Raw genomic sequence first — 27,867 nt, 5'->3', positions numbered from 1 at the left:
TGTCACAACTTGAGTTTGAAAAATCTGACCTAGATTATAAAAGATGTATCATTTGTAAATGAAAGAGTACACTTTTTGGCCATTTTACATGCCTTTGTGGAAAAATATCATATTATACTAAAATATGTAAAAATTCATTCTTGTAATCTCCAAAATTGATTTTAAAAAATTGATTCCTGCAAAACATAAAATGGATTTTGGAAAATCTAGATTGAAGGTCTTCCATCAATGTTGACCTATTCAAAACCTATTCCTTTTAGGAACTTGTCCTTGGTGATCACTTTTTGAAATTGTACTGATACTTTAATGGTGATAGGAACTATTCGTTGAATGCCTACTTATACTGTATGATATTAAAATGGACAACTTGTTTGCAATAATTGATTCAGTTTGCTTTCCCAGTTATCTTTTAAAGAACTCATCAATCCTTTAGCGCAGGAATTTGAGGTTCGATTAGTGGGTTTTGAATCAACAGTCTAGAATCCACCTGTCCCCCATAACTGGTGCCAATGGCCATAAGCACAGGTGAAAGAGATTGCCTCCTGCATGCCCTTCAGCTAGCTTTATGTTTTCAGTGACACCGCAGAAGAGGCTAGAGCTACAGCTTATGGATAACTGTTTCCTGGTAGTATTTATAAAATGCAGGAGTGTGAAATTTGTTCTCTGTGCTCTCCATGGTATGTTTGGAAACACAGCTTAAAGGTTTTGGAAATTTCATTGTTTAGACAGGTCTCTAGGCTTCCTGAACTATGCACACTGCATGAAATGGGGCCCTTAGTGGTATTTACTCTCTGTGTATTAATGGTATTTCTGCCTGAAGATAAAGCATTTTGGGTACAAATACCTTGTCACTCAATTGAAACATTTTCCTTGTAAAATGCTGTAGTTTCAAAGCATTTCTCTGCTCGTGCATGCTCATCCGGGTCCCTGCTCTTCTTATGTTTTCTGATCTTGACGTGTTTGTTTTTGTTTTTAAAAATCTGCTCCGTGATTTTACCTTTGTATTGCATCTGTGTAAGGTTACCGCTACTAACGTATTTATTACTTTTAGAACAATTTCATTGGGATATACGTAAGGCTAAATATTAAATATTTCTCGTGGAATGTGACTTTTAGGTTTTAATTCAATTCCAAATTGGCTCAAGTGTCCCACAAATACACTGCCATTTTATTCATACTATAAATAAATTATATTAATATAATTGTATTTTCCTTCATACATTTGGATTGTGGCTGAAGTGAAATCTGTATATTTAAATTTTCTATCCAAATTGTAAATCATACAGAAATTAATGTTTATTTAATCATTTTCCTACCCACCCACCCACCCATCCCCGATGCTCTACTTTTGAGAACATTAAGAATTTCAGTCTGCTGTCACATTTGTTTTAAGCACAAAGACACTAGGCTTTTTCCTTGACCCTTGGGATTAAAAGAAAATATTTACAGATGTTAACCATAGTGAAACCACTTTTCATATATCCCTTTTGATCTCTTTGAATAATAAACTGGGGATTTCATTAGGCATATCAAAGTTTGCCAGGCCTTCCTAGAACAGATTTGAAAGTTAATGGCCAAATGGGGACTAGGCTTTCTGGCCCATCCTAGCAGTTATATGCTATCGCATTGCTACCGTACCTATATGTATTACAGTGCATACGTATAACATGCAGCTAGTACGTGTTTTTAATATGTTTAAGACTTGTGTTTGTATTGCATCTAAGTTACCACCTGTAACATATTTTATTACTTTTAGAGCAATTTTGTTGCAGTATATGTAATGCTAAATAATTAAAACTAAATAATTAATATGTAGAACTTTGTTTTTAAGACTTATACAACTGCTATAAAATCTTTGTTTGCACTGCTTTATACTTAGCAGATTTTTCCCCAGTTAACATGTGAATCAGTGTTTTAGAATTCAAGCCTTATTTTAAATAACCTTTCTTTTTTAGGTCATTTTAGTAAATTTTTCACGTTATTTCCTCTGTTTTGCTTCTTGATTTCCTAAAGCTGATGTTACTATATTCTTGATAAAAAAGAAAATTCATTGTTGAGGGCTCTTATAGGTGTTTTAAAACTCAACACAGTCATTTTTAAATTTTCAAGTTCCCAACAAATGTGTCATAAATTGAACATAAACAATAATGTTTATACTTTTTTTTGCAGGAGTGACTGCAGTACATCTAAGCCATGCAAGACTGTCTTATTCACTATTGTATTCTCTCTTCCTAGCAGAGTACCTGGCATGTAGTAAGCACTCCAACATTTTAAGTGAATGAATTAGTGATAAATAACATCTTTCATGGGTGCTCTGGCGGCAGACAAATGTTCCTCTGCTAGCGAATAGCACAGTCATATGTAGCACCGGCTGGACAAATGCCAGCCTCTGCTGCTCTGTTGTCATAAACCAAAGGCCTGGAGCCTGAAGCCAGGGAGCAGCAGCCCTGTGCCCAGTGTGAACGCTGATCCTGGGAAAACCCTTGGTGGCTTGACTGAGAAATCACTGCCACCTTCAAGATGTGCAATTGACACTTGCATAGGAACTAAAATTTAAAAGTTAGACGGGAGAAAAGATTCAGGTCATATGAAATAATAAAGAATGTCCAAGTTCCCACCCTGTTGATTAATTGAATTACCCATTTCTTAAGTATTTGTTGTCGTGTGCCGACTCCCACTCCTGGTGACCCTGTGAATGAGTGATGTCCACAATGTCATGTCCTCAACAGCCCTACTCAGCTTCTGTAGACTCATGCCTATGGCTTCCTTTATGGAGTCAATCCCTCTCGTATTTGGTCTTCCTCTTTTCCTGCTGCTTTTTACTTTTCCCAGCGTTATTTTCTTTTCCGAAGAATCTTGCCTTCTCATGATGTGCCCAAAGTAGGGCAGCCTCAGTTTTGTCATTTTTGTCTCCGTTCATTCTTAATTTGCTCTAGGACCCACTTGTTCATCTTTCTGGCAGTCGGGGGCTACCAGAGAGTCCATAGAACTCTCCTCCAACACCGTGTTTCAAGTGAATCAATTTTCTTCCTGTCAACCTTCTTCACTTTCCAGCTTGACACTCGTACATAGTAATTGGGAATACAAGGGTGAGGATAATCTTGGCCTTGGTCTCTAATGACACCTCTTCACGCTTGATCTTTCCTAATTCTTTCATTGCTGCCTTTCCAAGTCTCAGTCTTCTCTTAATTTCTTTGCTGCAGTCTCCATTTAAATTGATGGCTGAACCAAGATAAACAAAATCTTTAACAATTTCAGTGTCTTCATTGTCTATGTTAGAGTTATGTAGTTCTTCTGTAGTCGTGATTTTTGTCTTCTTGGTGTTCAAATGCAGTTCTGCTTTGGCACTTTTCTTCTTTCACTTTCGTCAAAAGTCATTGCTGCTTTCTGCCAATGAGATGATGTCATCTGCATTTCTTAGATTCTTGATATTTCTTCTTAAGATATTTCTTCTTAAGTATAGCACCACAATATCTATACCTAAGTTTATATCATGCCTTTCAAATTACATAATACTTTCACATGCATTAACATGTTTTTTTAATAGGTAATTATGATCTTTAAAAACTGAGTAAATAATTGGCACAAATTCCTGTGTTTACTTCTTAAAGTTAATATTTTTATTTAGAAAATCTGGGGTGGGTAGAATTTGCAATAGACAAAGCAATGGATCATGGTGGCCAATTTAGGGCAAAGGCTATCTTTGTGTTATTAATATTTGAGTATTTTTACTCTATCTAAATTCATAGAGTTCCAAAATTGAGGAAATCTTTAAATTAATTTTGCATATCTTCCACGTGATTCACAATCCTTTTGCCTCCCAAACAAAATGATTTTGTAACTTTGGCACAAAACTTGTCAATTCATTGTCTTCTAGCTGTTGAGACCACTCTGTTTTTAACCAGTATTATTTTTAGAAATTTCTTTCTTGTATTAAACAAAAATCTTTCTTCTCTTAACTCCCTCTTACTGGTCCTAATCTTTCCTTTGAAACTGCATGCAATAATTTTATGACTTTTTCCATTACTAATAATGCATAATCACTTATTACTTTATAACATATTTTTATGCACATCATCTTATTTGAGCTTCAAAACAATCAAGTAAATTAGGTAGCTTATGCATTATTATCTTTGTCTTACAGATAAATACTCTAAAACACAGAGAAAATCAGTCATTTGCCTGATCACACCCACAAATAATAAATAGTGGATCCAGGGTCCATGCCCAGATCTTCTGATTCAAAATTCTGTGTTCCTTCCATGATACCGTTTTGCCTCAAAATATCCTTTCCAAGTCTAAGTGATGTCCCATAAATTCTTCACTCCTTCAGGCTGTATACCCTCAGCTTCTTCGGATTCTCAATTTTGTCAGCCATTCCTCAAGTGACGTAATTTTCAGTAAGAACAGCTTTTGTGGTACTAGATGGTGTGTGTTTGTGTGTGTGTGTGCATATGTGCCCATGCAGAGCTTAGAAAAAGTTATACACTTCTGTGGTTATATTCGTAAAGTATTTTGTAATTATAGCCAGTCTTTGCACCACCATCACCACACACCGCATACATACTTTTGGTTTATCTGTCTCTTGTCTTATGTAAAATTTTGTATAAAACTTTTCAAAACCAAATGTGTGCATCATTTACCATTTCAGAGTGCATAGTTTTTAAGTGAAGAATTATGGACCTCACCCTTATTTTGTACATTACTGTGTAGTGAAATCAGAAAAACATTTTTCGACAGCTGTTCAAGATTCATAAGTTTTTCTGTGTGCACTTTGTATTTGGTTAAAGGGAAAACCTCACAACTTACCAACTTTATTCCGTCTGGCTAGCACAGGAAATAAATGCTTTCAGGTTGTAGCAGTGGACTCCATAAAACCTAAGTATTACCAAAGTTCACTCAGAAGCTGCTTTACCCGGTTGATACAGGATTATACCATGCTCTGAATATCAAAGAAAGAGGTTAGCCCAGTGTCAACAATTATATAATTCTATACTTTAAACCCCAAAACAAAACTAACCACTTCCTAGATTGTGAATAGCAGCAGCACAAGCTGAAACCACAGTTGATCAGAGCATCTAAAACCACAGTTTTGCTGGTACTAGTATATAATTATTTCCATATATTCTGCATAAAATCATCAGAAGCCAGAAAGTATTTCCACATCAGTGAATAGGAAAGACATTTAGAAAGATAAATTATTTTAAAGTAACCATTTGTGAAAAACAATTGGACAAAAAAGTGAATATTCATATTATCAGACTTAAATAAGCTTCTTTAGAACTGATTCGTCTGAAACTTTACTGCTTATGCTGAAAGTTTCAAGTTCCTCATGAAGTTAATACTTTTGACCAAATAGTATTCTTTGAGGCTAATTGATTAGAAAATGGTTAAAATTAGAATTTTAATTTCAGCATTTTTTCACATTGAATAAGAAGTAACATATTGAATTCACTGTGAAGACAAAATTAGCCAAATGCTCAATTCAAGTAAGGATTTTTGGTCTGGCTGAGTTTCTGATATTGAAACTTAACTCTTTTTATAACAAACTTTTGGTATCATTTTGTCTTTAAAAATCTCTAAAATAGGTTGGTATGGACTCTTGTTGAATGACTTATAGTCAAGTTCTTAAAGGGCCTCAGCAACAACATTCTGAAAGTTCCCGTTGATCTCAGGACACTTTGGAGGTTGTAGTGATTCTATATGGACGCCGTGACATTCTTCCCTGAGCTCACCATTTCTTTGTCTTCCTTTGTGCTCAATGTTTGCCCTGGGCTCTTCTTTGCCCTCATCACCACAGCATTTGCCTACTTTGAACCCTTATTTCTGAGACTCCTCGTCTGAGGCAAGCGCGCCTGAAATACCCAACCACAAAACCATGCCCCCACAGGATGAATGGTGTCCACGAATGAAATCCTGTTGGCATTCTAACTGAAATTACATTTATTTTTTATTTAAATGTACTGTAGTGCTGCTGGACAATCATTCTACAGTTTCTTTGTCCATCCTCTCTCCCACTCTCCAAGACTACCATTTTACAATTTCCCTCTCTTCAAACCTCTTAGCATCGTTTCTCCCATCCTCACTCTCAGATGATAATTTTGCTTCCTGTTTCCTGAGAAGAATACAAGCAATCAGAAAAGGACTTCCACAAGCTGTCACCACGCTCTTTACCCACCTATCTCGTCTGTACCCGAACATCTGACCTTCCTTCCTGCGACCTTGACTGAGCCGTGGGGAATAAGAGTGCCTGCTAATTCCATCTCCTCGGTCTCTACTTTGTCTACTTCTACTCAAAGGGGTGCTCTCCCACGCTTCTCTCTCTCTCCTGCACCATCTTAATTTTTTGGATTTTCTTTTGGTCCATTCCCCTCAGCATACAAATATGCAATTATTTCTTTAATCTTGATAAAAATATGTCCTTCTCTTGATCCTACATCCCCATCCAACTACCACTCCTTTTCTCTGCTCTCCTTGTCAGCAGTTCCTCAGAACAATTCTTTGTGTTTTCTGTCTCCAGTTGCTCTCCTGTTATTCTCTCCTAAACACATACTCGTCAAGTTTTCGTCCCCACCACTCTACCAAAATCGCCACCTGTTAAGGTCTCTAATGAATGCATATTGCTAGATCCAGTGGAAAATCTCAGTCCTCCTCCTATCAGATCTGTCATCAGTGTTTGACACAGCTGCTCCTTTATTTCCTCCCGCTGAACACTTTTTCATCTGGTTTCCAGATCATCAGGCTCGCCCCATTTTCCTCCCACCTCACTCACTGACTGCTCCTTCTCAGGCCTCCTTACTGGTTCCTCCTCCTCTCTCTGACCTGGAATTATGGGATTGTTCCTAGGGTCATTCCCTTTTTAAATCAAGATTACTTGATCCAGATTTGGAAACCATGGTACTCACCTCTTCCTATTCAACACTCACTCGTCTGGCGATCTCATCCAGTCTCCTGGCTTTTCACACTATCCGTAAGCCATTGGCTCCCAAACGTATACATCGAGCCAGTACATCTAACCTAAAATCCTCTCTTGAATATCCAGCTGCTTCCTCGACCTTTGCATTTCGATTATCAGAACTACCTCCTAAGTGTCTCCCTGTTTCCACTTCTGCCTTCCTGTAGTCTCTTTTCAGCACGGCAGTGAGTATGACCCTTTTCAAACATAAGTCAGATAATATCGCTCCTTTGCTTGAAACTCTCAATGGTCCCCCACTAGGGTTGCCAGAATTAGCAAATAAAAATACAGGATGCCCAGTTAAATGTGAATTTCGGATAAACAATGAATGATTTTGTAACATGTGGGCCATACTTGTACTAAGAAACCATTTGTTTATCTGAAATTCAAATTTAACCGGGCATCCTGTATTTTATCTGATAATTCTGCTCCCAAGTCACCCAGAGTAAGTTCTTAATCCATACAGTGGCCCACAATGTCCCTCATTATCTGGCCCCCTGCTAGTCTGACCTCCAATCCAGCCACAGTGTCCCCTCCTTGCTGTTCCTTGAATATACCAGACATTCTTCCTGCCTCCGATTATTTGCCCTGCTCTTCTCTATACCCAGGGTAACCTTCCTCAGAAAGCCACATGACTTACTCTCTTCTCCTTTAAGTTGTGCTTGACTATCGCCTTCTCACTGAGGCCATCTCCGTCTCTCTTGTGCCCTCCCTGCTTTACTTTTTTCGGTAATACATCTCACCATTTAACATTCTGCTAACATTCTGTAGGTTTTGTTTATTTCGTTTAAGGTCTGTTTCTCCTCAGTAGAATACGTATATACTCCATAAAGGCAGAAATATTTATTGATTTTGTTCACCACTGTATCCTCAGCACCTAGAATAGTGCCTGGCCCATATTAGGTGCTCAGTTATGTTGAATCATTGAATGAATTTATATATCATGCAAATGACGTTGGATAATCAAAGAGCCTATTAGTTATGGATGTGCCTACTTATCTACAGAGTAACAGTTTCACGTCTCCTCTCTCAGTACTGTCTCTCAAATCTGCTGGAGCAGTGAGGACTTTTAGAGATCAAGGTAGGGGTGAGAGGAATAAAGGTGATTCCAGAGCAAGAGAGCAAGACAAAGAAAAAAGTGTGGGAAGATACTTATAAATTTGACTTGAACTTTATTAAACTTAACTGAGTTTGCGTCCCCTGAGTATTCTGACCCTCCCCAGACCATGCATTAAATTCTACGTACAGAAAACACTGGTTGTTTTATTAATCCAGTTAGTTGATTCTGGTTGGGAGAATTTTACCTTCTGTAAATATGTGAATGTTACACTTTTTAGAATCACTCACTGGTACTGACATAGTTGTCCAATAATCCCTTTACTTAATGCTAGCTGCTCCCTTTCAAGACTGTTATGATTCCAGTAGGTGCCTGGCATATCAGAGTGGAGACTGAAGGGTCTATTTTTAGATCTTCATTAGCTTAAAGTTAGGGAATGACAAAGGAGATCTTAGGCTGATTGTTCTTAGTCTCTTTGCCTATGCACCACGTAAATGTCTTGTTTGATTTATAGTTTAGCTCAGAGGGGTAATCATATCCCTAAGCTCTTAGGCTCATTTCTACATTGTTCCCATGTACACCGAAAATTATTGACAGTATAGTAGACCATTGTATATACACACAGTATAATCATTTATTTAGCAGTCTTCCTTTTATGAACATTTAAGTTGTTATTTTATTTTATTTTTAGGCCTCTCTATTAATATTGCTACAATGAATATCCTTGCATTGTACCTGTGATTATTTTCTTGCGATAAAATTCTGAATATGAAATTATAAAATCTTAGAAAATGGGTGTTTTTAAGGTTTGTGAAAAATATTGTCCAATTGTCCTTCAGAAATGCTGTGACATTTTGCTCCTGCATACAGTTTATGAGAAGGATGGTCTTTTTTGTTTTAATTTTTTTTTTTTTGAGGAAGATTGGCCCTGCGCTAACATCTGTTGCCAATCTTCCTCTTTTTTTTTCTTTTTTCTCCCCAAAGCCCCAGTACATAGTTGTGTGTCATAGTTGTGGAGTTGTAGCTCTTCTATATGGGACACTGCCTCAGCATGGCTTGATGAGTGGTGAATTGGTCCGCGCCCAGGATCTGAACCTGGGAACCCCAGGCCGCCGAAGCGGAACGTGCAAACTTAACTGCTACACCACCGGGCCAGCCCAGAGAAGGATATTCCTGCTCTGTCTTTATCTACAGTGGATATTAACTCTTCTCTGTCTTCAAATTCCTTTTCTTCATTAGACCTCTTCTTTTCTGATTGCAAATATACACAGATTTCTCCCCTTATTATATTAATAATAACTTCTTCTAATTTTCCTTCCCATCAATCCATTATTCTTTCTTCTTTTTTTTTTTTTCTCACAGTCAAACTTAATGAAATAAGTTCTACTCGCTTCCTCCATGTTATACTTCTTTTTCTTAAAGGCCCTCTTTCTTCCTTACCTACCCCAATGAAAGAAACTTCACTATATCTAAGGACACAAAAGACTACCTATTTAATAACTATAGTAGCCTATTTGTATTCCTCTTTCCTCTTGGCCTTTCCATCATTTTAATGTTGCTACCCTTCTCAACTTCTCAAAGCTCTTTTCTCCTTTGGCTGTGAAATCACTAATGCCCCCAGGGCCTGCAGGTTTTCTTCTAGCCCCTTTGACTTATCTATTTCAGGCACCAGTGCTGGCTCCTGTGCCTCAGCCTAGCATCTAAATATTGGGAAATCCCCATTCTCTCCTTGAGTATCTTCTCATTTTATTTGTAGTCTTAGTCCATGGCTCTAACTAACATGTATATGTTAATGACTATCAATCTCTATCCCTAGCCGGTCCTCAATATTTAATGCCAGGGAAGTGTTTGAAGTTGTCCATTGGACATATCCATGTCAATACCCACAACTCCTCTTAAAATGACCCAACCTGAACTTTTTCTTTCTTCCATCCTTACCTATTTTGTCTGTGCTGGATAATTAGATCACTGTCAACCCATTCTCTCAAGCTAGAAATATTTAATTTCATGCTAGATTCTTCTCTCCCTTATTCCTTATTCCATCAGCTACCAATTCCTGTTGATTCCACCACAGTCACGTACTTGAACACAAAGTCCGAATTCCATAGCTTGGCACACGCGAAGGCTCCCCCATCAAACCCCAGCCTCAGCTCCCTCCTCCCCTCTCCTACCCAGTGGCACTGCTTCAGCCACATGCTTCCTCTTACTCTTAATCCAACACCATTCTTTTTCTCAACTCAGCTTCTTTGTAAAAATCTGAAGTGCTTCTCCCTTCTAATCTGTATAATTAGTACTTTCTTATTCTCCAAGCTCTAGATTAACTTTCATCTTTTCTTTATAGTCCCCCTTAATTCCTCCAGGCAGAACTAATTGCTCTCAGAGCACTTAGTTTTTAACCACTGTTTTAGTTCTTATCCCAGAGACACAGATTTGTCTATCAAGAGATAAGAACTCCACAATGACTGTTATTCATCTTCATCACCTCAGTGCAAGCACAGAATAGGAGTATAATACAGTTCATGGAATGATTTTACAGCAATCTTCCCTTATCTGCAGTTTCACTCTCTGTAGTTTTAGTTACCTATGGTCAAACGCAGTCCAAAAACTTTAAATGGAAAATTCTAGAAATAAACAAGTTAAAAGTTTTAGATTGCGAGCCTGAGTCACGTGATGAAATCTCACACCTTCCCTTTCCATCTTGCCCAGGATGTGAATCATCCCTTTGTCCAGCGTATCCATGCTATATATGCTACTGCCCATTGATCACTTAGAAGTGGTGGGTTATCAGATCGACTGTCATGGTATCACAGTGCTTGTGTTCAAATAACCCTGATTTTAGTTAATGATAGCCCAAAAGCGCAAGAGTAGTGATGTGCTTCCTTCAAGTGAAATGGTGAAAGTTCTCCATTTAATAAGGAAAGAAAAAAAATTGTATGCTGAGGTTACTAAGATCTACAGTAACTTTTGTTACAGTATATTGTTATAATTATCCTACTTTATTATTGGTTATTGTTGTTAATCTCTCACCATGCCTGATTTATAAATTAAACCTTATCACAAAGTTATGTATGTATAGGAAAAAACATGATATATGCTATATAGGATTCAGTACTATCCACGGTTTTGAACATCTACAGGGGATCTTGGAACATATCCCCTGCGGATAAAAGGGGACTACTGTACTTTGATCTGCCTCTATTTTCAAAGCTATATTTTGCTTATATCAACAGAAGGAAAAGGCTTCTCAGGTATATTTGGGGATAATGGCAGCAACTTTTCACAAAAATATTCTTTGTTTTTTTTTGCCTTGGGTGATTTTTTTGACGTGCCCAGAATTCTGACCATGTGACACAATTTCATTTTAGTGTAGTGACCAGCATGAAAGAACATGATGAAAGGATATATAACTGTTTATACTTTTATTTTTTGGAGGTGTTCATATTTGTGGACAGGCATTGAAGACTTTATAGTGTAATCGGAATATCACAAAGTGATTAAGAATGTAAAAGGAGGGGCTGGCCCAGTGGCGCAAGCTGTTAAGTGCACACGCTCCACTGTGGTGGCCCAGGGTTTGCCAGTTCAGATCCCGGGCGCGCACCGACGCACCACTCATTAAGCCATGCTGTGGCGGCGTCCCATGTAAAAGTAGAGGAAGATGGGCATGAATGTGTTAGCCCAGGGCCAGTCTTCCTCAGCAAAAAAGAGGAGGATTGGCAGATGTTACCTCAGCGCCGATCTTCCACACACACAAAAAAAAAAGAATGTAAAAGGAAATGACCTAGCACTTGATAAAATAAAAGTTCATATTTTCGTCCATCATTGAAATGAGCATGCTGACTAGTGACTTTATAGAAGTATGTTTTAACACAATCCCATATACTGTAATTGAGATAACAACTACACTGTGAGCCTGACTAGTGAAATCCTACATTTTTGGTGGGGTTTTTGTTTGTTTTGTTACATATAAAGACTTTGTAGGCAGGGAATAAGAACTCAGAATAAGAACTGAAATTAGAGATGCGAGCTAAGGATGTTATTATACTTATTTTTTTTTAAAACTTCTTCAGTATAAAGCTATTCATGGCCATAAACATACCTAGACTTGCATTTACTAAACTCATTGTTGTGAAATGCCCGTTTCTCCCCCTAGAACAGCTACTGAATATAAATCTGTTTTAGCAGAGAAAGAAGTTTGCACAAGGATTTTCCCTGTGAGGCAGGACAAGCTCTGATTTGCCATGTCAGTGTTATAAGAATGTTGGGCGGGGATATCAATGAACACTGACTAAATAGGTAATGTCACTCCATACAGCACAAACCAACATAAATCATGAACTAAATTTTAAAAATAATTGTTTATCTTGACTAAAATTGATATAATGGGGATAATGAAATAGACAATAAAAATGTGTGTGATAATTTCTAGGTATGTATAATGCTTATTAAAATTTTCAATTATACTATTTTATTTAATCCTTAAACAATTTTCTAAGGTCGGTGGTATCATCCTTGCTTTGAACGGTTATCCCTATAGACACATAAATGAGTTGTTCATCATGTAATTTACAGAAACGCTCAATTTTCTTTGGCTAGTGGGTATGGGTCCCCTACTCTGAAGAACAGAACATTGGTGGTGTCATCTGCAGTCTGTAGGAGGGCTAATGATTGCCTTCTGACCGTATAGAATGGACCCCAAGAGAGGATGAATTCTATCTGACCATATAGAATGGACCCCAAGAAAGATTTCAGAAAGCATAATGGGTTAACAGAAGTTTATGAAATCTGTACAAATCTCTTCCATCAGGTTCCACTGTGAGTAATCTACAGAATGTTTAAAATAAAGGCCATTTTTTAGTATAATGTTTAAAAGCAGATATGTATTTCTAGAAAAAAATAATAAAAATAGTTTTTTACTATACTCTATCTACTCTTTGTGGTAGAATGTGTAAAGCTCTATTTAATTCAGTCAACAAAGGCAAAGGCAAAAGCAGAGAGGCCAGTTACAAGACTGTTGCAGATGGTGGCTTGGATTGTAAGATGGTAGCAGTGGAGGTGGTGAAAAGTGATCGGATTCTCTTTCCGGCATTCTGAGACCAATTTCAATGTTGTAGGGGGTGGAGGTTCCCACACCAACAAGCAATTCTCCAGACACCAGCTAGGTGTCCTACACTTGAACTCAGCTGTGACATTCTCTACCCAGAGATAGCATCAGATTCCACAGGTCAAGAGTTCATTCCTACAAGACTGCCTCCCCCACTTTACATGCCAGTTGCAAGCCCGGGCTGTTACCTCTGACTGATGGGCTACAAATTGGAGGTTCCAATGACCCCCTCTAACTCAGGATGCCAATCATAAGTCCAGGCTGCTACCTATACTGCTGTCTATAAATGAGATGTTCCCAGGACCTCCTCTTTGGGTTTGATTAATTTGCTAGAGCAGCTCACAGAACTCAGAGAAACATTTTACTTACTAGATTACCCATTTATTATAAAAAGATATAGCTCAGGAACAGCCAGATGGAAGAGATGCATAGGGCAAGGTATGGGGAAAGGATGTGGAGCTTCCATGCCCTCTCCAGGCACACCTCTCTCCCCAAATCTCCACGTATTTACCAACCCAGAAGCTCTCTGAACCCAGTTCTTTTGGGTTTTTGTGGAGGCCTCATTACATAGGCATGATTGACTAAATATAAGCCATTGGCAGTTGACTCACCCTCCAGCTCCTCTCCCCTCCTTGGAGGTGGGGAGGTGGTGACTGAAAATTCCAGCCCTCTAATCACATGGCTGGTTCTCCTGGCAATCAGCGCCCATCCTTAGATGGGGTCCAAAAGTCATGTCACTAACATAACCAAAAAACAACTTTATTCCTCTGTCACTTAGGAAATTACAAGGGTTTTAGGAGCTGTATGCAGAAAGAACAAAGACCAAATACATATTTCTTATTATAAATCACAAATATCACAGATTCTAACCCTAGTCTGAAGGTAGAGCCAAGGTAATTTGACGTGGGATGTAAGCAAAGGAGAGGAGCAAAGGATGACTTCAAATGATGGAGTTGCCATTTACTGAGATAGCAAAAAGATACAGGTTACAAATAGGAATTTGATGGTAGTCAGCATGTAAATCACATGTAGTGCTTTGAAACTGTATGAGATTACTAAAGGAAAGACTGTAGACAGAAAATAGAAGGGGTCCAAGCAATGAACCTTGGAACACTCTAACATGTAGATGTAAGGTGATCAAGAGGAAGCAGCAAACAGAGCTAAGGAGAAGCATCTATTGAGGTAGGAAGAAAACCTGCAAAATCACCTGTCATTTAGAATGAAGACTGAGAAAATGGGCCCTTGAATTCAGCCGTGTGGGGGGCCGCTGGTAACCTTTAAACTTTACATATATGCTAATTACTTCCATTAGATTATCTCATTTTTCCCCTCAAAGCAATCTGCTGAAGGATTTTTTTTATTACTATCTCAAGTTTCAGCTACTTGTTCACACTTTTTATACTGTCAAGCCATTTTAAAATAAATAACACTATACTAGTATTTCTTAACCAAAATGAAGTCTTCCACCCATACAAAATTTGAATGATGTTGAGGTTCTTTATCTGACTATTCAACTTATTGAACACATAATTGAAAATATATACCAATATAGGCACCACTTCTCAGCTAGATTCCCACAAAACATTCCACAAATTTCCCTTAATGGCTGTTGAATGATACGTTAAATAAATATTGAACTAAAAGAGAAATTGCTGTAAGAAAGAGTCTTTAGGGATTCTGGTTTGAGGTGCACATTAATTCAAGTGTTTCAGTGAAAGTGTGTTTTTCTTCTAACAGTTCTTGGTTTACATTCTCTTTCATTTGAAATTCCTTACTATTGATCATTTCTTGAGCACTGTAACAAAGCAAATCCACAAGCATTTGACATAATAAGATTAGGAAAAAAGTCTAGGTGTTGTTTCAGCTTTTTTATGGCCTGTCACATTTTTTGATTCAGAGGAATAAGTTTTAAAATCTTAGTAGGAAAAAACCCTCAATTTTGGCTTCCCGCAGATGCCATTGTGGAAAATGTGCTTGGAACTATGTTATTTGCCATCCCGAGGAATTCTAGTTTTCTATATTGGTTATTACTTCTAATCCCCAATTTTACCTAGGAAGTGGAAAACTCTGTGTACTGACTCTGATTCACCAGCCCGCAATCAGCCTGCTCCCTGGTAAAGGGTTGGCTTCTACTGAGACCTTCCAACCTAAGGCACTGGCATTAGGGTGAAATTTTTTAACTGGGGTGTCTGCAGACCCCTAACACTTTAGGCGAGGAGGATTTGTGGGTAACGATGTCATGATTTGTAAATGTAGTCAGAATGTGGTAGTTCTCAAGTTTCGTGCTGACAGGAAAATGGAGCCGGTAGCAGTTATTTCTCCACTAATTTAGTAAGAAGCTGTGCTTATGAACATAAACATTTCTTTTTTTTAAGACAACGTTTTCAGCAAAGCTAGTCATCTTTTTTTCCATATTTGGGCCCAGGCAGAATACTGCGGCTACTCAGGGTTTGCCTGAAACCATGAAACTCACGGCATTTGAAGGTCAGTTTCAGGTTTGAGCCTTGAAATTACTGCTTTTAAGTGCTGGATGATAAACATCGTTCGCTTTTCATACTGGACTGTCACTGTGATTGGTTGTATAGAGATGTCAAGTTTTATTCAATTACCATGCTCTTTCAGTAAGAACCTCTCGATATTAAGACTCGAGATGAACGCAATTGGCCACCTTCCCTAAGATTTCTCACTTAAATGTATAATCTGCATTGCCCACACAGTATTAAAACATCTGTTCCTGAGTAAGAATGCAAGCATTTGCTTTTCTCTGCTGGCTTAAAAATAATTTAAAAACACAACCCAGATAACTTTTTGGATGAATTCAGATAAGAACAGAGGGAAGGACAAAGAAGCATGTTTTAATGAATTGTTCCAGGGCATTCTTGTGTCTTTACAAAACCTCCCGTCAGTTGTTCCTGGCAGGCATTTTTGTCTGCATGCCCCGTCTGCTTATTAAGCTCTTTAAAGTCAGACCTATATACAATATATCATCAGCTTGACATTATATAAATGAGATCGGAGACACCTTTAAGAAGTGATGTAACATAAGACCGCACTTGTCTTCTTCTCTTACAACACCTGGATTATTATTTGGTTGTTTTGTTTTTAATAACTACAACAATAAAACCTTATCTGCATTCCTAACCCTTCTATTAGGTATGAACGAAATGAAAGGCTCCCTATCAGTTTGAAATGTACTGTATGCAATTGGCTAAGGAAGCTGCAACATAAATCTTTCCAGGCCCCAAAAGTTTTGCATCAGTTGCTATGCTACTCAAGGTAAACATTTGTATGCGTGTATTTATCCAGGGAAGATTCATTGTAAACGTTGTATTTTTAAAATTGCACTCACCACAAAAATCCTAATAAAAAGACAAGCTATGGTTTTTTAGAGATAAGTAACTGGTTATTGTGAAATTATAAGCAGTTCAGATTGTACTATTCCAAACAGGAAGTCAGCTTTTCTTTTTCTGAAAAAGGAAAAGATGATAATGAATTCATAAAATATTTGAGGTAGCCATAATAAAATACAAAAACACTAAGTTGTTGATTTTTCAAAAGTAACGCTGGAGAAGTCAATAAGGGAATTTACTCTTGCAGCCAAACTTGCTGTCATGAGCTTGTAACACTGATTTATATGGCCATTTCTTTGTCCGAACACATGGGCTGCTAGTTATTTTTCAGTAATAAAAGTAGAAATATATTTGTTTTTCAGTTATTCTTTCATATTAAGTCCACTTTTTGTGGTCCATGCTCACCAGAATTTGTGTGATACTTGTTGGGCTGTGTGATCCATAATAGCAAATTCTCAATTTGGCTTTGTTTTGGCAAGGGACAAATCTCTCCTGTGATACAGAATACTTGGCTTATAAAGGTTAAGCTTCATAAGGGCAAGAATTTTGATCTGTTTGTTCACAGTGCCCACCTCATCGACTTTTTAATAAATGTTTGTTAAATGATTTAATGGACATAGTATAATATTAACCTATTAACCTTTCCTTAACACTATAATAGATACTAAGTTGAGAAGTTGATGACAGCATGTATTAGTTTGCTAGGGCTCCTATAACAAAGTGGCACAGACTGAGTGGCTTAAACAACAGAAATTTATTTCCTCACAGTTCTGGAGGCTAAAAGTTTGAGATCAAGATGTCAGCAGGATTGGTTTCTTCTGAGGCCTTCCTCTTTGGCTTGTGGATGGCTGTCTTCTCCTGGTGTCTTCACGTGGTCTTATCTTTGTGCGTATCTGTTCACATTTCCTCTACTTGCAAGGTGCGGTCATATTGGACTAGGGCCCACCCTAATGACCTCATTTAACCTGAATGACCTCTTTAAAGGCCCTGTCTCCAAATATAGTCTCATTCTGAGGTACTGGGGAGGGTAGGACTTCAACATAAGAATATTAGGGAGGCACAATTCAGCCCATAACACAACATGTATCTATATGTATTTGAAAACATGTTGATATCAGTTCTCTAAACATGAACCTGTTTTCTTCCAATTTTTAGAGCCACACAGCTTCCATTCATAAGCTAGATACGCCTTTCTAGGGATATTTAGATTCTCAAAAGGCAAGGTAAACTTGTATGCACTCTCAGGGCAGAAAAAAAGTCAATGTTGAATTATGTTGGTTGTACCATAGGGCAGTGTTTCCCAAAATTCACTGATAATCTGGAGCAACAAGGAAGATTTAAAGAAAAAAGAATGGAGAGCTCAGCCCTGCCACACTTACTAAGTAGTGTGTTTTGTTTTTTGCAGCTTTCCAGATAATTTTGCTGAAACTGTATTAGACTCTTTTTTTCTGTTATTTTTAATTGACATATAACATTGTGTAAGTTTAGGATGTACAACGTGTTGACTCGATACATTTATATATTGCAATATGATTACCACCGTAGCATTAGCTAACACCTCCATCACATCACATAATTATCATTTCTTTTTCTTTTTTTTGTGAGGAAGATCAGCCCTGAGCTAACATCCGTGCTAGTCCTCCTCTTTTTGTTGAGGAAGACCGGCTCTGAGCTAACATCTATTGCCCATCCTCCTCCTTTTTTTCCATTTTTCTCCCCAAAGCCCCAGTAGATAGTTGTATGTCATAGTTGCACATCCTTCTAGTTGCTGTATGTGGGACGCGGCCTCAGCATGGCCGGAGAAGCGGTGCGTCGGTGCGTGCCCTGGATCGGAACCCCGGCCGCCAGTAACGGAGCACGCTCACTTAACCGCTAAGCCACAGGGCCGGCCCTATCATTTCTTTTTGTGGTGAAAACATTTAACATCTAGTCTCTTAGCAACTTCGAAGTATATAATACAGTACTGTTGACTATAATCATATTGCTGTGTATTAGATCTCCAGCACTTATCTTCAAACTGAAAGTTTGTACCCGTTTACCAGCATCTTCTCATTTCCCTCACCCCCGCAACCCCTGGTAACCACCATTCTACTCTCTGTTTCTACAACTTCAGCTTTTTTTGGTTCCCACATATTCATGATATCATACAGAATTTGTCTTCCTGTGTCTGACTTACTTCACTTAGCATAATGCCCTCAGGGTCCATCCATGTTGTCACAAATAGCAGGATTTTTCCTTCTTTCTCATGATTGAATAATATTTCACTGTGTGTGTATATATATATGTATATATGCACAATATGGTATATATATGTATATATGCGCAATATGGTATATATATGCGCAATATGGTGTATGTATGTATATATATATATACATATATATATGTATACCATGTCTTCTTTATTCATTCATCTGTTGCAGATATGTAGGTTGTTTCCATATCTTGGCTATTGTGCACTAAACATGAGATGGCAGATATCTTTTTCTTTTTTTTTTTTCTGCTGAGGAAGCTTAGCCCTGAGCTAACATCTACTGCCAATTTTCCTCTTTTTTTTTTTTGCTTGAGGAAGATTAACCCTTAGCTAACATCTGTGCCAATCTTCCTCTGTCTTGCATGTGGGTTGCTACCATAGCATGGCTGGCAAGTGGTGTAGGTCTGTGTCCAGGACCCGAACTGGTGAACTAGGCCGCCGAGGCGGAGTGTGCAAACTTAACAACTACACCATGCCGGCCCCGCAGATATCTTTTTGGTATCCTGTTTTTATTTCCTTTGGATATATACCCAGAAGTGGGATTGCTGGATAATATGGTAGCTCTATTTTTAATTTTTCCCAGAACTTCCATACTATTTTCCATAGTGGCTGAACAAATTTACATTCCCACCAACAGTACATAAGGATTTTTTGGAAATGACACCAAAAGCACAGCAACAAAAGCAAAATCAAACAAGTAGGACTACCTCAACCTAAAATCTTCCGCACATCAAAGGAAATAGTCAACAAAATGAAAAGGCAACCTGTGGCATGGGACAAAATATTTGCAAACCATATATCAGATAAGAAGTTAATATCCAAAATATATAAAGAACTCATACAACTCAATAACTAAAAAAAACCCCAAACAATCTGATTAAAAAATGGGCAGAGGAACTGAACAGAGATTTTTCCAAGGAAGACAAATGGCCAAAAGTACATGAAAAGATGCTTAACATCACTAATCATCAAAGAAATGCAAATCAAAACTACCATGAGGTATCGCCTCACCTGTTAGAATGGCTATCATCCAGAAGACAAGAGATACCAAGTGTTGGCGAGGATGTGGAGAAAATGGACCCTCGTGTATCTGGCAATTACATAGAATTCTTAAAAGCTGAAAAGAAACTTAAAGGTCACTGAGTTTAGCAGCTGTGTTTTACAGAGGAGGCAAGGGAGGCTCTGAGGGGTTACAGTATTTACCCAAATTCTGTTTCCTAAATGTGAGCGGCTCCAGGATTACAGCCCAGGTTCCTTGACTCCTGATCAGGGTTCTTCTCTCATATCATGCTGTCATTCGAAATGACTTTCACCCAAGAATTTAAAAGACTTCATTTTGTATAGAATCCTTAGCACATGGTACCGACATTTTAGAAATGCGTGGTTTGACATGACGTTTTGTTGCTTAGAGATATCAGATCCCTTTTCTGTTCTTTCGTGATCTCTCCTTCCAAAGCAATGTACCTGATGGAGTCTAGGCTAGGACTAGGTTATCCACCCGGATTATCACTGCTACCCTGCAGGTAATATTAGAAAAGCCTTTTTCTGGCTTACTGAAATGGGGGTGTTGATTTAGTTATTTACATTACAGAACACCAAGAAACGCTGCTTTCCATTTCTGACCATTGTCATCCACTAAATAGTCATGGAGCAATCCATAACTTAGTAATAAGTATCTATTTTCATGGTGACTAAAAAAAGATAGCAGGTGGGGAATGTGCAAATCCGTTTCAATTCCAGGCACTTAGCCCAATCATAAGTATTTTTAAATAGCAAAGATATTGTTAGAATTTTCTAGGCACTAAATATGGGAGAAAAGGCAATGAGCCTGTACTGAAAAGAGCAGTTTTGGGTTAGACGAAAAATTAAAACTTAAAAAAATTAGAGGATATTTTTTCCTCTAACTTCTTTTTTCCATTACTCTCCCTTTTTTCTGCAAATCCCTTTATACGACTTAGAAAAGCAGAACTTTGAAAGTGAACAACTTGGTAGTTCCTTGAACCAGTGGGTGGAGGTGGCAGTCATGAGAAAGCCCTTAAATAGCAGCACTGCTTCCTCTGTTCTGTCCAGGGATTGATTCTTTGAATCCCGGGGAAGTGAGTTGATTCTCCCCTCCTGTTTTTTGGGTGGAGACTGCTGTGTGTGTGTGTGTGTGTGTGTGTGTGTGTGTGTGGTTACCTTTTTAAATTTATCTTATTTTAATTTAAACATTTAAAAGCTTGGAGGTTTATCACATCAACCAATATATGCATGGAGTAACATAGACCAAGTTGTTTTCTTCTAATCTTTGTCATTTAGAGGGACTGATATTCTAATATTTTGTTAAACCCAAGATGTGCATGTTTTGTTTGTCCAATATTACAGGTTTATTTTGTTTTTTTTCTTTTGTATAAATACTTTAAACTTTATCGCAGCAATATTGATTTTGGTTGAAACTCTTCATTGCTTCAAAAGGAATGCTCTATGCAGAGTCTCCAACAAAGAGGAAGCAAAATAAGCAAACTCATTCTTGGATTATTGTCTAATTGAAAATAGCTCAAATAACAATTTTACGTCATGCCTAAATATACATCTATACTCTGACACTTTAATGAATAATACATACTTTTTGTGTTAGCTTTCTATACCTTTACTCTCTGTGTGCAGATTGACACATTCGACTAGTTTTGTATTGTCATACTCATGAGTAATAACTCAGTTATTCTTTGAGTATTACTGACCCTTAATATTCACTTTATGTAAATGTATACATTTGGCTTATATTTTAAAAGTTTGCAAAATACTCGCATTAACCTTTTCACATGATAAATTTAATCAATATTAACCAAGTTGGTTAAATTAACAATGAAAACTTTTATTAGATAATTGTTTATTTATATCCATCATATTGTTATCAATCATAATAGTACTCTCTATTAAAGCAATTTTACATTTCATGGACAAAATACTAGGAGTAAATAGGAATATATTAAATTTAGTTTCTACACTCAAAAGTTGGATAGAATAATTGAAAACATCTTAGTACTAGTATTTTAGCCAGAATCTTGACATTATTGACATTAAATCTTTAAAATAAGAATGAAGTCAGTGTTGACCCAAGGCTGCCACATTCATTTCTACTGATTATGCTCTGTAAAAATGGCCTCCCTCGTGGGCAGAGGGGGCTCTGTGCCCACAAAGCTCTGAGCCCCAGCAGGGGCTGTGCCTGCCCCAGAGAACAGTGGTCCTTATTCTCATTTGTAGAGCAGCTTCTGCTTTTCAAGCCATGTGCCCACAAGATAGCTCAGAGAGGGAATCTTTTTCCAATTGACACAATTGAGATATATGGGACAGTGTTGGCCCTGTTATTGAGAAGGTTTTCATGGATGAGTTGGGTTTCAAGAAAGGACATTTTAAATGGTAAAGATTTATTATGTGGATCACAGGAGGGAGAGTTTTGCATACGGGAAAGGGTTGCAGTGTTTAGCATGGGAGGAGGTACAAGGTCTGAGATGAATATGACATGTGCAGTAGTTAGTGAAGAGACTAGATTGATTGGAACAAAATGTGCATGTCTTTGATGAGTAGAGGATTAGAAGGGAAAGGGTAGCAAAGGTCAGATTATAAGGATCCTTATCCTGCAGATGAGAAATCATTCTAGGCATTTGTCCAAATTCATCATATGATCAGTGATAACTTATTTTAGGTAGATTAACCCAGGGTTATGCAGCATAGAGTAAAAGGAATACGGAAAGATTGAGGCAAGGAGACAAAGTTAGAAGCTGCTAAATATAGTACATGGTTTTAGTATCTAGCCCAGGATCCAAGTAATAAGGATGAAAAGGAAGAGCTGATACAATAGGTTTTTTTATTATAACAAATGCTATTATTTTTACCTGATCTCCAAAAGAAATCCGTATTTATTATAGATGGTGTCGAAAATATAGATATGTAGAATGTATAATATTATATATTACATATATAATAATATATATGGAATGTATATTCTCATTTAAACCATAGATGAAGACTCTTGACATTCAGGCACTTTTGATTTTTTCTTTTGTTTCAATTTATGTATGTTGACATAATGGTATATTGAGCTGTATTTATACAGCTTGGTTTATTGTGTCATTTACTACGTAATAGGCATTTCTTTTGTTAATTTTGTAAACTCCTAGAGGACCTCATTTTCAATGGCTGTACACTATTTCAGTTGATGAGTACAATGTAATTAACTGTTCCTCTATTGTAAATTTAGATTTTTCCCAAATTTTTATTGTAAATACCGCTATAATGAATATCAATCAACATAAATGTTTTATTCCATACTCTTTCTCTCCCCTCCTGTGCAAAAAAAATAAAAAATAAAAATAAATAATGAAAAACTAAAAGTTAGCATTTGTTCATGTATTTATTTTGCCTATTTTGATTTCAGGTCTGATCCACCACTCCCTACCCTTAGTCCACTTTAAAAATTGGGGGGAGGGATGTTCTTATTGCACTTTTATTGAAATTATTGTCTCATTTAGTTGCTTGCCATTTAAAATGATGTATTTTAATCCATTGCTCTATACGTGGGCATTTAGGTTGTTTTCAGTTTTTCTCTATTTCAGACAACACTGATGAATATCATTGAAGATATTTTTATGTGCACAAAAAAAATAAAAAGATATAAACTTCAAAAGTGAATTACAGGATATGGAACATATAAATCTTCAACTCTAGCATCCTGTGTACATCAGTTACATCAATTAAAGTGATTGTACCAGTTTACATTCCTGCAGGCAGAGCAGAGAAATTCCAATTTATCCACATCCTTGGCAGTCCTTTCTTTTAAATGCTTGCCAATCTCATGTATGTGAAATAGTATCTCTTTTTTGTATGCGAGATAATATCTCACTTTGTTTTGCGTTTATCTGATAGCTAATGAATTTTAGCATGTTTTTATATGCCTATTGGCCATTCAAGCTTCTTATCTGGAATTTGCCCATTTTCCATTGTGTCGTTTGTCTTTTTTTGTTGACTCTGGATACCTGACCAAAGTTATATAGTTTGCCAGGGTGTTCTCCCAGTGCCTGTCTTTTAATCCTGTTAATTAAAAAAAATTGTAGGCGAATTTATCAAAGGTATCTTTTATGGTTTGGTTGTTTTCTCTCTTGATTAACATGTTCTTCTCCAGTGTCAAAGGCTTTTCACTTATATTTTGTTCTAATTCTTTGTGGGTTTATTATTTTACCTTAAATTTTTAATTTGTCTGACAGCCATTTGCATAACTACCAGGTGATTTTCCAGATTGAGGAAAACAAAAGAAAAATTTGGTAAACTGTGTTATAATTTCCATTTTAAGTCCATAATTGAACCATGGAAACATTTTGTTTTTTTATTTAAGCAACAGATATCCACATTCACCATAGTTTGTGGTAATGAAAGTTAATGTCTTTCGCATTGACTGCCCAGAAAATCTATCAGAGTTCATCTACATGAAGTCTTTGCAAAGTAATTACTTCTAACTTGGGTTGAATACAGTTTCACTTCCCATGTGTTTTCGGCCTTGGTCTACCTAGCTTCGTGCCTAAGTCCAGAAGGAATACATTGTCATTTTTAAAATAGTTAACATAGGATTCGTTTTACTTTCAGCAATTCACAGAAGCTGTGAGTCCTTCAGTGTTACCCCCTTCAGCTTTGCCACTGGACCTGCTTAATAACGCGGTCACTGCCTTTAGTACCTTGGAAGATCTTATTCGGTATCTTGAACCAGATAGATGGCAGTTGGACTTAGAAGATCTGTATAGGCCAACTTGGCAACTTCTTGGCAAGGCTTTTGTTTTTGGAAGAAAATCCAGAGGTAAGCTCTCTCTTCAGATTAGAACCTCATTTAATTTCTTAGCAGCTAGTGTTTCAGATTCTTCTGCCATATCTTCTAATGAGTCAAGTTTAAAATTCTTCAGTGATATATTAAATAATCCATTTACATAACATTTGAGCATATTTACGTATTAAATAAGAATACATACAAAAGGAGGCACTTAATTATAACTCATTGGGTTTGGAAGATTAAAAGAGATACTTTTGCTGAAAATTCATATCATTTCTTTAATTTAAAAATATCATTCTGGTGAAGTCCACTGTTACATTTCACAGGAATCATAGCTTATTCAAACCTAATATTTGGGGTATATTGATTTAGAGATTCAAGAGAGATTATTATAGCTCCTAATCCAGAGTTGGGGCTAGAAAAGGGGGAAGCTCTATCAAAATCATTATCTACCTTGTCCCCATGGGTTGGGATTATATCAATTTTCATTTCTTAAGCCTAGAAACTTTTCTAAATAATATGGAAATAATGACTCACCATAAAATAGAACTAGTAGTTTTCAAGATAGGATTCATAGCAAGAAAGTAATGACCTAAAGGAACCCAAAACATGATAATTTTTCTCTATATAAATTTGCTTCTGAAATAATCACTTTTGACAGGGAGCATATCTCCCTTCAAGAGTGCGAGTGTTGATAATTAAACTTAATTCCATGTGGTTAAGAAATTGGAAACAATGTTAACTGAGTTTGCTCCAAGGTTAGCTAATTTTCCTAGTAACATTCGAATTGAAAAGCATCCATATCAGACACAAATGAAAATGTAATAGAAATAACTGGATAATTATAATGCACTCAAAAAATCTGCTTCAGTCTGTCAGAAACGTTGAAATCTACCCAGGGTCACTTTAGAGAATGGAATGACAGTGTGGAGAATTTATATAGAAGAAACAATGTTTAGTTAATTTGAGCAATTCACAAGGGCAGATTGCACCAGACTCGTTCTTCTAAATCTTGTCAGAAAGAAACCCGATTCTTGCCCTTTCCTGCTAAGAGTTGCAGCCCTGTAGCCCGTTTGGATCAGAAGCTTTAATCTCAGCAGGTCATGTTCAGACTTGCCCAACCACGGTATTTTGCTCTGCCAACAGTCGTGGTTTCCTTTCAGCAATATTTGAAATCAGTGTTCAAATACATGGGTAGTGGAATCTTGTCCAGATGCTGAAAGCTGTTACATATTTATAAGATTTGATCTTGATGAATAACTTGATGAATAACTTATGAACAACACTTCCCTTCCTTCCCATTTAGGAACAGGAAGATGAAGATCTGCAAGGCTAGCTGAAATACCCATGAATAAAGCCTTTGTTAGCAAATTTGAAGTAGATTATCATGTTGATCTGTAAGAAACAAGGGTAGTAAACCGGGTTCTAAACTCAGATCTTGTTTTTTGGCGGCTGATCTCAGGATTCCAGCCTAAAAATCTCCCTTCTAGCCATGCTTTTATGCCTGTACCTCTCCACATGGTGCTCAATGAAGATTTGGCCAGCGGCTGGCATGTATTTAAAAGCATCCAGCACTGAACCAGATCTTTCAAATATTCATTTAGCACTTTCCAAATTGAAGCCCTTTGCAGTTTGCCAAAACTATTAACTTTTTAAGCATACAGTAAGTGTGAGAAAAGCAGTGTATATTTTTAGAACTTTACATAAACTAAAATGCAGGTGTGGGATAACATCTATATAGACAAAAGCAGCTCCCCTCCCAAGAGTCTTTCTACAAAGGAACGAGGAGTAAAACATTTAAAAGCTTCTAATTAGACATCGAAATAGATTTTCCACAGAATAAACATATCACAGTGTTACCACATTCATCTTAGAAAGACCACCCTCAGATTGCGTTATAGTAATGGAATAACCTTGGGCTGAATATCTTAAAAGAATGAACAATTAACAAAGTAAAATGTTACCAGAATTTTTTTTTGGTTAGTATTATCCTTTTTAGTAAAACTTGCAATATTGATGAACCTGAACAAAAAAATTTGTATTAGAAATAACAACTTTCATTGGTAACATGCTCAAAATCACCCTTCAGCAAGATAAATTAATGCATGTATTGTATCAGAAAGTAGTTATGAAAAGGAAATAAAGAATCTGAAGGCTGAATTTTACTTTACAAATATTTTGCAGAGGGAAGCTTCCATAATATTATAGTTAAGTTATAAAAAAATGTGTTGGGACATAATCTTTCATCTCTCTCTCTTTTTTTTGCCTAGAAGTTGCGCACAATGTTTGGACAATTTATGACACGAAGTTATAGTTACATGACTTATTTTAATGAAGCTTAGATGAGGTTGAAGCCTTAGAAGTAGGAATTGTAAATTTCAAATAATGTATACCAAATTTAAAATCCTTAATTGTATTTTTAGTCTAGTGTGGACTGCATTAATGCTTTTCTGTTTTTTTATTTTTCTTTTCTTCTCCTGGTTCAAGTTTTTCGTTCATACCTTACTACTGCAGAAAAAATACCATATTTTGCAAGTCAGTCTTAACTAGTACTTAAAAAGGGCTTTTGACTTTTGTGTCAAACATGATAAATGAGTGGAAGCTAAGTTGAAAGTGTGTTTAAATTTTCACATTGTAGCAGGTATCATAACTTAGTTCACTTGGGAAATCTATCTAACCTTTTATTGTGGTTAACTAAACATTTTAAAGAGAACATATACAGTCTCATTTTCTTGTTTCATGAAATAGTGTGTTTAAAACTATTTGAGGTAGATGAATATCCTTTGAAAGCTAAGAGCTTCATTCACATTCTAAAGAAGTATAAATCTTAAATAAGCGTTGAAAATTTTGGCAACCAGCTTGTGTGTGTGTGTGCATGTTTTAGGTTTTCTCCTTCTTTGCCCAGATATGTAAAATCTAGAGAAGATATTCAGATGAGTTCATATATAGCTTTAAGAAGGAAAGAGCAATATGTACATATACTATTAGTTCAGCAAAATTAAATCAGGTAAAATATATGACATCATTTAACCTAATTATCTCGTTAATTTTACTAGAGATAAATTGGTCTTTTATTGCACTCAAAAGAATGAACTCATTTTCCCTTAAATATTTAAAAGCTTTCCTTTCACAAGATTATTTTTCAGATGAAAAGGAGCTCTTTAAATGCTCAAATAAAACAGTGATTTTCTATTGAGTTGGAAGAAATAATTTTTACCAGAATCAGATGTTGAAATAAACCTATTGAATTAGCATTTCCTTGGTGTATCTCTGTACTTGACCAAGGTTTTAGTCAACCATATACTTTACATGTGCTTATAATTTACAATTGCATATACATAATTTATCATATA

The 27,867-nt window shown here is 36.7% G+C and overlaps 1 protein-coding gene across 1 annotated transcript in view; it reads left to right on the top strand.

Annotated features, from left to right (window-relative positions):
- Window positions 1-27,867, top strand: part of PDGFC (platelet derived growth factor C) — a 209,061-nt gene that overhangs the window by 172,756 nt on the left and 8,438 nt on the right. Inside the window, exon 4 of the mRNA XM_058550249.1 lies at window positions 24,337-24,544. Within this exon, the coding sequence (XP_058406232.1) occupies window positions 24,337-24,544 (208 nt within the window). The remainder of the gene's footprint in view (window positions 1-24,336; window positions 24,545-27,867) is intronic.

This window comes from Diceros bicornis, chromosome 11 (assembly GCF_020826845.1).
Source record: "Diceros bicornis minor isolate mBicDic1 chromosome 11, mDicBic1.mat.cur, whole genome shotgun sequence".
NCBI lineage: Eukaryota > Metazoa > Chordata > Mammalia > Perissodactyla > Rhinocerotidae > Diceros > Diceros bicornis.
This window is presented reverse-complemented; position numbering and strand designations above follow the sequence as displayed.